Genomic DNA, 13215 nt, shown 5'->3' with positions numbered 1-13215 from the left:
ATCATCATCATCATCATCTATCATCTGTGTATCTATATCTATCATCATCATCATCTCTATCATCTATCTGTATCTATATCTATCTATCTACCATCATCTATCACCATCTCTATCATCTGTGTATCTATAATCATCATCATCATCATCTATCATCTGTGTATCTATATCTATCATCTATCATCATCATCATCTATGTATCTATATCTATCTATCTATCATCACCACCATCTCTATCATCTGTGTATCTATATCTATCATCATCATCATCACCATCTCTACCATCTATGTATCTATATCTATCTATCATCATCATCTATCATCTGTGTATCTATATCTATCATCTATCATCATCATCATCTATGTATCTATATCTATCTATCTATCATCATCACCATCTCTATCATCTGTGTATCTATATCTATCATCATCATCATCATCATCTATCATCTGTGTATCTATATCTATCATCATCATCTCTATCATCTATGTATCCATCTATCTATACACACATACATATATACTTACATTCCCCCCATCATTTATACTTTCTGTCATCCACACTTTAATTTTCCATCTGAAATCCAGGCTCATGGCATATCCGGGATGATTTATAAAAATGGAGAGCACTTTTCTTAAGGAAATACCGACAACTTATGAACGTTAGGTCGAACCGCGTGACGTTGCCCACACTCGGCCGTTTTGACCTGCCCAAATGGAAATGCCGTGTGGTTGGGCTTCACGGCCACTGAGGCCCACTCTGCCGGGCCACTCCCTTCTCTCTGAAGGCTGAGTGCAGCAGAGGTGGAGGAGAGGCGTTTGTGGGCGCCGCTGTGAATATGCTTCTCAGAGTCAGTAGACAGGCCGTGGCTGTCTGCAGACTCTTGGGAAGGGTGGACGAGCTATTCCGGCTGGAGAACCGGCGTTAAAACGCGGAGGACAGGTGTCCTGGTCACGGTTACAGGGAGCGCTGCGAGCAGGAGGTCTGGACAGGGGCAGGTGGGGACGTCCTCAGTGACTTCTTACACGCACTAGTAAAGGCAGCTGTCCACGGAGAGCAATTGAAATGGGAGATGTAGCCTTGGTTTTTCATCAGTAACGACATGGTGCCTTGGACAAGTGTCAGTCTTGCTGAGTCTAGGTTTCTGTCCAAGTAACTATCAAGTTTTTGGTTTTTTGTTTTGCTATGGGGCACGTGCGCTCGTTTGAGAGACAGAAAAGGCAAGAAGAGGGAGAGTGAGAAATCACCCTCAGGGAGGACAGCACTCAGTCCCTCTCCTCCGCTCTCCTCCTGGGACTACACAGGCATTTCCTGAACACATGGAGCCTCCGTGCTCCTTGGCCGCGCAGCTCTGGCAGGGCTCCTGGGAAAGTGTTTGGCTCTGATCGGCGTGATCCTTTGTCCTGCCTTGTCCGAGTGGCCTAGGTTCTGAGTAAGAGGGTGCAATGACCTACGGGAAGCTGGCAGCTGGACACTCGGCCCTCAGCTCGGTCCCTCTGTCTGCCCCTCCCTCCATCTGTGGACATACCTCGCCCGGGATGCTTGGAGACAACGCAGTACTTTTCACAGTGACAGTTCAGGGGGGGTATGAAATGGTGCTTGCCAGCTCAGATGTCACAAGTGACCTCAGCTCTGGTGACATTGGTGACAGGAGACTGGAAAGACCACCAGCCCGGGCTTGGGCCTTTCATCAACCCTCCTGTCTCCCCGGCAGGGCGGCTGGCGGGCCTTCAGCTCCCTCTGCCATACCTTTGGGGAAACGCTGTTAGGGCGTAATTTGCCTTCTGAGTTCTCTGCCTGAAGGTCTCTTGGACTGTGTGGGGGGCTTTGCCTTTCACTTCTATGTTATTTTACTTTTCAGAATAAGACCCACATGCCGCTTGTGGGGAAATGACGGTGTTCGGTTTGAAATGAGAATACAATGTCCTGACTTCCTAGCCCATGTAGACATGCGGGGGCCTGAATGCGTATTGCAAAGATTTTAAAGCCTTTTATCTCCTCGCCTCAGCCCTGAGTGAAATTGTGTTACAGCATTCGGACTACCTAGGCCTGACCCTGTGGTTAGAAACTGTCTAATTTTCTTGTATTTCAAAACAACTTCATTACAGCTATTTTTCTTTTCTAAAGTTAAAAAGCAGATGATAACAGGAAAAATGCAATTTGAGTGCCAGACTTCATTTTTCTCTATAAAATGTCCAGCATGTCCCTGCCTCGAGGTGGCTGCGGCAACAGCTCAGGCGCTGGACCCCGGCTTTGCCCTGAGAGCTTGCTGACCCACTTAATCCTGTAGTAACCCAGCGAGGTCACTGTTACTAGTCCCCTTTACACATGCTGAGACCGAGACACACAGGAACCAACGAACTCGGAAGGTTTGCAGTTCTGATCAGCAATGGGACTTTGAACTCAAAAGTCAAAAATAGGGAAGAGACCTTAGACCGCCTCAGTCCTTTCCCTGTGCGGTGCGGTTGTCTTACAGCAGCACCGTGAGCGAGGCTGTGAACTGACCCTGATCCGATCCTAGTGCTTAAACAGCCCCACAGATGAACGCCGGCTGTGGGGGGACAGCAGATCAGGTTAGAAGATGGAAACACCGAGGGGAAAGCCCAGAAAACTGGGGTAACGTCTCACTTCAGCGTGATTTTAGAGTTCGGGGAAACTGTGGAAGGATGTGTTATTTCAAGTAAAGGCGTGCTGGGTTACCGGGCAGGCCCTCCTGGTCACCCGGGTGACCTGGGTCAGGCCTGTGGCTGCCCCTTGCTTATCAGACTGCTAACTCCCTGAGGCCAGGGCTTGGAGTCAGGGAAGGTATTGGACGCGGAGGCGTCAAACCTCAATTCTGCCCCCTACGTGACATGGCCATGCGACTTGGCACCAGGCCTCGATCTCTTCACCATGAAGTGGGATAAAGTCAGAGGCTCATGAGGGCCATCAGGGAGAGCCTGGGGGACAGCCCACACCGTGGTACCCAGCAAGGCCGCGGTGGCCCGTCCCCTGAGGTCCTTAAACACGCCCTCTCCCGGCCAGCTGTTCACTGACCAGGCAGCGTCTGTTCAGCGCGCACGTAGGGACTCCCAGCCACCACCTGCAGGCTCCCCTGCCCTGCCCTCTCAGCCCTCCTTACTCAAGGAGTGGTCCGGGGCCGGCCTGCAGCAAGTGTAGGCTCTGCCCCATCTGACCCATCAGGATCCGCGTTTAAACAAGGTGCCCAAACGCTTCGCATGAAAATCGAAGTTGGAGGAGCGTCGGTCTAATTCTTACACCGTCCTGTGGGTTCGCGGTGGTGGTCTTCATTTCCCGCACGAGATAAGTGGAGGTGGGAGGTTTAATGACTTGTTCTCAGCTACCTAGTCCTGGAATTTGCATTCCAATCTGGCTGGTTCCTGAATCCCACTCAGCCAGTGACACCCTCAACCCAACTCTGTCCCCTAATGTCGGCTGGGAGTCCAGGAAGAACCGCTGCTTCCCAGAAGTCTCGATTTAGAACCATGTCCACTGGCTAGGAGCGAGCTGGACTCAGGTTCCTGAGCCGAAGATTAGAGAAACTCCTCCGTCTCCTCCCCACTACTTTTTCTAGCTTGTTTTCCTTGGTTCCCAAGCCATTACCTCAGCCCAATGCCAGATGTTCTTGAATCACTCCTTAGGGTGCAGTTAGCTCTTCTGTGTCCAACACAAATCTTCCCTGTCACTCACTTCCTGCCTGCCTGTCCTTCTATTCTCACATCCCAAGCCAGGAGCCTGCCCCAGCCCTGTCCTGGAAGAAGCATTGTCCCATGGCCTCTGGCAACACAGTGCAACAGCTGGATTTCGCCGGGGCGAAGTCGAGTTGAACTCTGTGGGTCTCTCCGGGTCAGGGCTCGTGGGGAGTTCTTTAATAGCGGGGGCTGAGGTTTGAGGGTCGTCCTTGCACCCCTAAGAAAATACCTGTCTACTAAGCAAAGCTGAGTGTTAGCGCGGCCCCTGTGCCGTGTCCCCTCAGCAAACTCCTGTCTTTAGTACGCAGTGAGTCCCAGCAAGCTACACTGAGTCCCAGCAAGCACTGAGGGATGGAGGTGGTGGGGGAGCTGCCAGCAGGGCTGACTTAGGAAGTACTGAAGCTTTGAGCGTTCAAGGTGCTCTGTCTCTGAGATCTCCCTCTCCCGCACTGATGGGAGTTAGCAGTAGGAATCCTAGAGCTGGCTTTCTCCTCTCCTCCTGCCGGGATCGCCCCCACACGCTCTCTGCTTCAGTTTCTCAGGGAGTGTCTGTCTACCTTACCAGCGACAGAGCACGCTGGCGAGTCCGAAGCCAGAGCGATGGCGTGCTTGCCAGTTCCAGCTGGGTAAGACAGGGCTACACGGAGCTACAGCTTCCCTGTGGCGACCCTGTGCTTTGTGGACTCGTTTTCACAATTTTATTTTTTTGCAAGAACAGTACTGATTTTAGGCGCAATCATAAAACTATTGTCCCGAGAGACATTTTTAAAGAGACACAAGTTGTATAGTTATTCCATTTCAGTTGAACGTGGTCGTTTTCTAACAAGAACAGCAGCTTGAAGAATGCCAGGCTCTGCGTAGGAAAGGTGCCCCCTGGCCCTGGACCCGAGGCAGATGGATACGGAGGATGGTAACCGGGGACCAGGTCGCGTGGGGGCAGGCAGAGAGCTCAGTGGCCTTGACTCTTACCCCAGACCTTTGTGGGGGAGGAAACTGAAGCCAGACGACTCTCTGAGGCCACATGGCCAGTCATGGCAGATTTAGGGCGGAGGTCTCAGCCCCGACACCCTGTGCATGAGCTTTTCCCACGCGCCGTCTCTAAGACAGAGCGGTACAAGTTTGTACAGACCTGGCAGCACGTTTACATTCATGCAGAATCTTCCCGACTAATTTAACAATTCACTGAGATTCTGCCTTTTATAATAACACCTCACCCGTGTTTCCTGCGGCTTCAAGTCACATATACAGCTGAGCCCTTCCCTACAAGTCCTGGGGAAATGCATGTCCCTGGGGTCACCTCCGCCTGCTCCTGTCCCCTGGCACAGTGCGACGGAGCCTGGTGTCAGCCTTGCAAATCGCCTCACGTGATTTCCCGTGAAGCTTGTGCCGTGCCCCGTTCCTGCCCACGGCGCTGTTCTTGGTCCATGTAACTGACTAGGTCCACGTGGTTCGGTCAGGCGCTCGGATCTGAGGAGCGTGCGGAGTAGATGCAGCTGCACGTGGGTGCTGTGCTCTCGCTCCTGATGACAGCTTTCTCCACGTGGCCGTGCAGCTCCGGGTTCCGATGTTCTTCGCGTCTGTGGACTGAGCAGGGCGTCTCCCAGTCCTGCACGGGGGGACGTTGAGCGGGGTCCTGAGCTAAGCGGTGCCCGCCTCTGAGCTTCTGCACAGCAGCTTCCTCACACTGACACGCTCCCTGGGTCTTTGCCCGAGAAGAGTTCTCTGTTAAGTGCATGTCATAGAAACTGTTTCCAAAGAGAGTCCTGAGTCTTCCCCGCAGGGCTGCGGGGTAGCTCCGCATCCTCCGCCCTTGCCACCTAGCGGGGACCAGAGCCCGCTCACCGCCAGCCACATGGTTAAGTGCAGAGGCGACGGCCCTCAGTGCCCTGTTCCACCTGCTCTGACTTAGAGGAGGTGAAAAGACAGACCTCTTTCAAACCAGCCGTCAGCTCCGAGGAAACCGTCGGAAAGCATTTCCGGTTTCATGATGAAATGGGAGCGCCACGAACAGCCCACCCTAGCCAGGGCAGGCTAGCTGTGAGCCCGTGATCTCCACGTCCCAGTGGCTTAACCCGATAGACAAAGGTTACTCCCGTGTCTTCCAGGTGGACGTGGGCCCTCGGCTCTGTGTGTCCGAAGGGGAAGGGGCTGTTTCCGTTCACACGCCGCAGCTCTAGGGCCTGAGCAGCTTCTGGGTCCCATTGTAGCCAAGGGCTTCAGAGCCTTCCCCTGGGCTCTCTCCATCCGGCTGGCCGATGAGGGCAGAGGGGGCAGTGGCTGTCGTGCATGCACTGGAAACGACACACGTCAATCCCCCTACATTCCACTGGCTGTCCCCTGTCACACGGTGCCACCCAACTGCCAGAAGGACAGAAAACGCAGCCTGCCTGTGGGTGGGAAGAGGGTGGGCTGCTGGCCATCTGCCCGGCTGTACACGGGCCCTGCTGAATCTGCTGCTGTGCTAGGGAGACTTTGCTTTTAAGCCTGGTTGTAAATTAGTAAGTTGTAAACGATTAAGTTAATCATAACTAGGGAAGTTGGGTGAAAGAAATAATAGGTGTGTCATCTCCACAAAGCCTTCCTGGGTTCCGCCTCGCTCTGCCTCTGTCCATGGCGGTTCCCAGCTCCGAACACCAGGAGCACTCCCAGGGCCTCCCTCGCAGCATCTCCTGTCCGTAGATGGTCTGTGAGGCACACCTCCGCCTCCACCTCCAGGGAGTCCTCCATCCACGTTGGCAGCTTCCACACCTCACCCTGCGTGCTGCGAGCAATGAAGAGAGATCCATGGGAGTTAGCAGTGACTCGAGTCTCATCCCGTCTCCCCCCATTCCCGCCCAGCCTGACACAGTGCATGGCCCCACGCCAATGGCCGCCCAACCTCTGGGGTAGAACTAGAGAACTAACGACCGTAAAGAGCATATGAAACCAATCTGCTTCTTTATTTACACACGTATATGTTTATAGTTCTCTCTTAAAGTAGCACATTAATGTTTTTCTCATCTGAACTGGGAAGAACAGGGCAAACGTGGCCTGCAGTGTAGCCCAGCTAGTCATGAGTCTGCACGTGTGTTTGGCTAGGTGGGCGGAGCCGGCGGGCCCCAGCTGTTCGTCTGGGAGATGCAGTCCCAGCAGGACCTGGTGCGGATGGCTCTCTGCACGCTCTGCTACGGTAAGTGCGAGTCGGGTGGGCGTTTCTGAGCAGGCTGTCGCCCGAGGCAGGCCGGATAACTGGCCACGGGCCCGAGCTCTTCGGCAGATGTGTGCTTGGCATGAGCAAGGTTGGAGGCTTAGGAATCCCCTCTTAAGTCTGGACTTGCAGTTTCTTAGTAGGTCAGAATTGTCTTGGGAGTTGCAGACTGCGTCCCCACGTGGCCACAGTCAGCAAGGCCGAATCCTGCCTGACCCCATGGCTGGGGTGAGCGACCACCTGTGACCGCAGCCCCTGCCCTGCCTCGCCTCACTGCTGCCCTGCTCTGCTTGTCTACCTGGTCTGCTCCGCTCCTGTGGGTGCTTGGGCTGTGGTTCCATGTGACAGGCAGGTCATTGGGCTGAGTCAAGTCTCCTGGCACTGCCGTTGCTCAGCTGTGGGATAGTGGCCAGTCCCCAGTCTCCATCTCTGCCCCCACCCTCGCCTCCGGAACCTGCAGACCATCCCCACAGCACCTGGTCCAGAACAGGGGAGCTCAAGGGGATGTCCTTGCCCCCTCTGCTTGAGCCACGCAGAGTCCTAGCTGTGCTAGGAGGAGGACTGTGGGGGCTCGGCAGGTCACCTGCAGTTACCGTCACCCCCTGACATATTGGCTCCCTGGGCCTCAGCCCCTCTCCTGTAAGAACGAACCCGCTGCTGTTTACTGGGCTCTGACGGCATGTCGGCCTGTCCTGAGCTGTTCTGAGCACACAGGTCACACTGCCTCACCGGTCACCGACACCTTGTAGACCTCGCAGCTAGGTCACACTGCCTCACCGGTCACTGACACCTTGCAGACCTCGCAGCTAGGTCACACTGCCTCACCGGTCACTGACACTTTGTAGACCTCGCAGCTAGGTCACACTGCCTCACCGGTCACTGACACCTTGTAGACCTCGCAGCTAGGCACCGTTATTTCCGACCACTTCATCTGAGAGGGGAGGGGACTGAGGACAAGCAATGGGCCTGGATAGGGACCAGACGTGGGTGAGGGCTGTCTGGCTGCCCAACCCCCGGCGGCAGCCTCGGCACTGTCAGTGCGCTAAAGTGGAAATTCTTAAAATGTTTCAAGTACATTTACCCGACAAAAAGTAAAAAGCGATTTGCTGATGACCATGTATGTAGTAAGTCTTTGCCTTGATGGATCCGCATGGTGTCGGTGCTGGAAAAGCAGTGTCGTACACTGTGAATATACATGTGATACATTTTAATTAGATTAAAATAGAAAATTAAAAAAAATCATTGACCTACAAAAAAAATTTTTAGCGCCATAGATCCTTTGGCTGGCATCTGGTCTGGCCTGTGATCACCTCGAAGTATGTTTCTGGACTGTCATGGCCTGCTGGCTAAGGGAGCTCGGTCTCACGGCATCAGCCATGTGGTTCAAATCCTGACCCCGGCAGCTTGAAGCCCACACCGGGCGCATGTGTGAGAGTGTGCAGAATCCCTGTGGGTGGAGAATGGAGGGGACGTGGCTGGGACACACCCATGACGGGGCGCTCTCTCCCCTCCCTCTCTGTCCACCGTCTTTCTCTAGTGAGCACCTGTACCTCCAGCAAATAAAAAATAAAGCTAAATGCATAAAATAAAACAGGATTACAAAGGAAAATGATTACATCAAAAATACATTGCAAAAAATTTTATCGTAATATATGTGCTTCTTTTTTAAAGTTTCATCTTTTTTACTATTCATTTTTTGTTATACGGTGCATGTGCTCACTGGGGGGAGAAAAATTCTTTTTTTTTTTTTGCTATGAGGTATATGTGATTGCCAGAGAGAGAGAGGGAGAGAGGGAGAGAGTGAGAGATCCCCCTGGGGGATGGCCATGCTGCAGTCTCTTCTGCATTTTCCTCTTAGGATTTTTGGCCACACACACAGGTACCCAGCATGATTTTCAAGCTGCCAGGTTTGGGACTTGAACCACAGGGTTCAAGTGTGGGATGAAGTGCCTTCACCTCCACACCCTCTGTGGCCCCATCTTATTTTTAATTGGCAAATTATAATTGCAGATATTTATAGGGTGAGTACAACAGAACATAGTTGGTATGCCATGCGTTCTTTTTTTTTTTTTTTTTTTTTGGGTTTTTTTTTATTCTTGGTTTGCCATGCTTTTTTTTTTTTTTTTTTTTTTTTTGAGTTTATTTTCTTTCACACAAAGGGGTGGGGAGAGAAAGACAGGGCGCCACCGTGCCCCAATCCCCACTCCCCAAAGCTTTCCAGCCAGCTAGGATCAAGGGAGCACCGTGTACCCAGCATGTTTGGTTCAACCTGGGATCTGCACCCCAGACCTCCCCCGGTCCCAGCACGTGCAGTGGGCCCGAGGTCACTTTGATACGGGTGAACACTGGGATGATCGGCGCAGGCTCCTGGTCACAGCCATCACCTTGAACACCTGCATTTCTTTGTGGTGAGAACATTGAAAATCCACTCATTTGGCTAATTGGAAAGATACACTACATTATTATTAACTTTCGTCCCCACGCTGTGCCATGGATCTCAATGGGTCCCGGGAAGCGGTTCTCCTGTCTCGCTGACACTCTGTAGCAACTGTTTCTCTGTCCCGCGGACACTCTGCAGCGACTGTTTCTCTGTCCTGCTGACACTCTGCAGCGACTGTTTCTCTGTCCCGCTGACACTCTGCAGCAGCTGTCTCTGTCTTGCTGACACTCTGTACCGACTGCTTCTGTGTCTCGCTGACACTGTAGCGGCTGTCTCTCTGTCTCGCTGACACTCTGTAGCTTTAGACCAGTGTCTCTCCTTCCCCTGGCCTGCTCCTAGCCTCTGCACCTGCCCCTTCTATTCCTGCTTCTGCGAGTTTGACGTTTCAGAGCCCACATTTACTGGGGCTCACTGGCTGTTGGCCCAGCTTATTTCATTAGCACACTGTCCTGTGGGTTCATCCGTGCTGTTGCAAATGACAGAATTTCCTTCCTTTTCAAGGCTGACTAGTATTCCGTGTGGACCCGTGTGGCACGCTAAAACAGCCCGTCCACCCTGTCCTCTTTATTAGCGTAGTAAGTGGCGGGCCTCAGCAGCTGGCCTGCTCCCTGTTGTCTCACGGCAGGCACAGGGTGAATCCTCGGCTAATTGTCCTGACTTGGACACACCAGCGATTCCCACTGGTGTCTGAGTCCGAGAATTGTGGTGGTTTGCTGCTTTCACACATCGTGGGAGGAAACGTGAACCTTCCTATCAATAGAAGCTGTGGAGATAAGACACACTTTCCCTGTCCTCGTTGACAGAGTCCCTGGAGGGCCACAGAGCCCAAACTCGCTGCTCGCCAGAATTCCTGGGGTCTATTTTAGTTACACATGACCACCTCCATCCCAACCCTGCCTAACCAGAGTCTTAGTGTGGACAGAGTCCGAGAAGACTGGACACTAAGAAAAAAAGGCCGACGTGCCATTCTGTGCTGAGCCAGCCCGAGGACTCTCAGATCACTAGTCAGGTTGCTATTTAAAATTGGCAGTATTTCCTTAGAAAATGGCCATTTCACATAGCTGTTAGGGTCACTCGCAGCTCTAACAGCCTGTGTTTTCTGTTTATTTGTGTGTGTGTGAAAGAGGGAATGAGAAGGTGAGTTAGGGAGGGCGAGGGAGGGAGGTATTTTTGACAGGCCTCCATCCCCCCAGCGCCCAGCTGGCTGGAATTAGACTTGCAGCGCAGAGGCGGGACGCAGTCAGGGTTTCTGTGTGGTTTCCCGAACACTTTGCTGTTGATTCATCTTAGTAAGAACTTCACCTGGAATTCTCTTTCTGGAGCGGGACCGAGGGGTGATGTCGGGGACCCAGAGATTAGGCTGTGGCCGGGAGTACTGACAGCGCAGTCTCAATGCTTCTTCTGGGAAACGGACACGTTTACACACGGGCCGCGAGCTGGCCAGGAGCCCCGCAGTTCCGGGTCGGGCGGTCCGCATGGACCGGGCCTGCGTGCGTGTGCTAACCGGCCTCTGCTGCACTTCCTCCGCAGACCCGTGCCGCCCGGCCCCGGAGTGTGGGCCAGCCTTCCCCGGGCCGCAGGTGGCGGACGTGGACGTGGCCTTCGTGGTGGACAGCTCCCAGCACGTGGGCGCCGACGTGTACCGCGGGGCGCTGAGGCTGGTGGACGCAGTGCTCGACGACCTGGAGGTGGCCGCGCGGCCCAACGCAAGCCTCCCCCCGCTGCGGGGAGCCCCGGCCCTAGGCCATGCGCTCGAGTGGACGCTGCAGAGGGTGCTCCTGGCCGCGCCACTGCCGCGGGGCGCGCGGGTCCTCTTCGCCATCGTGGCCAGCGAGACCAGCGCCTGGGACCGGGAGAAGCTGCTGGCGCTGTCTCTGGAGGCCAAGTGCCAGGGCGTCGCCCTGTTCGTGCTGGCCCTGGGCGCGGGCCTGGGCGCCGCGGAGCTGGAGGACCTGGCCCTCGTGGCCAGCGCCCCCTCCGAGCAGCACCTGCTGCACCTGCGCGGCGTGTCCGACCCTGCGCTGGCCTATGCCCGCGGATTCGTGCGCGCCTTCCTGAGCCTGCTGCAGAGTGAGTGGGCCGGGGGTGGGGACGCTGGCCGGGCTGGGCCGTGGGAGCTGGCCTACACCCGCGCTCTGAGTGGCTGCACCGAGATCGCACCCTCTCCCAGTTAGAGCCGGCAGTGCACGGAGCGCGTGGGGGCAGCCGCGGTGACGCTGTCCCCTGCGGCCTCTGCTGCCTCGTCGCTGATTCCCAGGGTGGCCGTCCTTCTCCAAGCTCAGCTTGCCCGTGACTGTCCTGGGCATCTGCTCAGTGTGAATCCCTGCCAGCAGGTCCGGGTCAGGAGTGGGGCCCTGAAATGCTGCATCTGAAGCTTGAGGTGACCCTGACCCCGCTGGTCCACACACGTGTGCAGAGGGCCTTGCGTGTACTCGACGTCATTGCCGCCACGGCGGTGTGTCTGTCTTCAGAGACTCCCAGGAGGAAGGGAGGACACCCAGGGCCGCCCACCTCGGCGCGTGGATCAAGCCGCAGTGACTGCGAGGGCCGAGGGCCGTGGGTGCATCCTGGCCAGGGTTCTCCCTTTTCCTGGGCGTCCTCGCTCCAGCCAGAACCAGCTGAGCCAGGTCCCCCCGCAGCCAGGACCAATCCGCACCCCTGCCTGATCCGGAGAGGGCGCTGGGCGGAGGCTTACCCTGCCACGGTTCCGCGAGTGTCTAGTTGTTTCCCGGGTAGCTTAGAACGACTAGGCCTCCTGCCCTTCCTGCTGGGGGACAGCTTCCTCCTCCTCAGGGCTGCGACTCTCTCCTGGGCCTCCACGGACTACAGGAGTGAGGGGCGCTGGTGAACGACTTGGGGCCCTCGGCACACGTGTCTCTGAGCTGAGAGGCGGAAGGAGATGAAGGGGGTCAGTCCTGGCCCAGTCCCTAGTGAGCTGTGTGATTTTAGAAAAGTCAGTGAGCTTCTCTGAGCCTTCGAGCCGCCTTCGGTGTGCGGGATGGTGGAGAGTCTGAAAGTGGGTAGCTTGCCCAGGCTGATGGAGTCACCTTTGAACTGTTCCAGTTCATTTTGTTCATTTTTTATGTTTTATTATATTAGCTTGTATTTTGTGTTTCGTTAATATCCTTTTATATCATGATTTTCTTTTATATTATGAGATAGGATGAATTTTATATTTTAATTTTCTTTTTTGCTTTTATTTTATATTTTATGCTTTATGCAGATTATTATCTTTTTTCTTTGTTTTTACATTATGTTTTTATTTTATTTTGTTTCACTTTGCTTTATATTTTATTTTAGGTTTTTATTTTGTGTCTTTTGATTTTATATCTTCATGGATAATATCTTGTCTCTGTTTGGTTTTTCATTTACTTACTTGTTATGCTTATGTTTCTTTTTTGTTTTATATTATTTTCTGTGGTAATTTTAGGTGGAACAAACCAGTACCCACCGCCAGAGCTTGTTAAGGAATGTGGGGGTCCGAGCCGTGGGGACACGGTGTTGCGGTCAGCCTTGCCCATGGACAGGTAGGCTGAGGACAGGGCTAGGCAACCTGGTTCTGACCGGGGAGGGGGACAGAACTCACTAAGAGGCCACAGGCAGTGCCCACCCTTGACTAGACCCAAGGTGTTGGGGCTGGGATGTTCCTGGGTTTGGCCGCTCTCGTGTGGCCTGGGTTTTCTTTCCTCATTTTCACATAAGAGCAGCACAGGCCCCACACACAGATTCAAAGAGCACACGAGTGCATAAAAGCAAAACCCGAGAAAGATTTTCATTCTACTCTGTCACCGCTCCCTGATCCGAGTCCCTGGGGGAATTGAGAACGCAGACATTCTCGGATGCCTGTGTGGACGCGCCTGCAGACCCGAGAAATCAGCTACGTGGTAGCAAGGTCAGC

At 54.0% G+C, this 13215-nt stretch overlaps 1 protein-coding gene across 1 annotated transcript in view; it reads left to right on the top strand.

Moving 5' to 3' along the window:
* The window catches only part of LOC102481044 (collagen alpha-4(VI) chain), a 36874-nt gene that overhangs the window by 15170 nt on the left and 8489 nt on the right, over positions 1-13215 (top strand). Inside the window, exons 9-11 of the mRNA XM_014591583.2 lie at positions 6769-6859; positions 10848-11387; positions 12748-12844. Coding sequence (XP_014447069.1) covers positions 6769-6859; positions 10848-11387; positions 12748-12844 — 728 coding nt within the window. The remainder of the gene's footprint in view (positions 1-6768; positions 6860-10847; positions 11388-12747; positions 12845-13215) is intronic.

This window comes from Tupaia chinensis, unplaced genomic scaffold (assembly GCF_000334495.1).
Source record: "Tupaia chinensis unplaced genomic scaffold, TupChi_1.0 Scaffold000601_1, whole genome shotgun sequence".
Lineage (NCBI taxonomy): Eukaryota > Metazoa > Chordata > Mammalia > Scandentia > Tupaiidae > Tupaia > Tupaia belangeri.
This window is presented reverse-complemented; position numbering and strand designations above follow the sequence as displayed.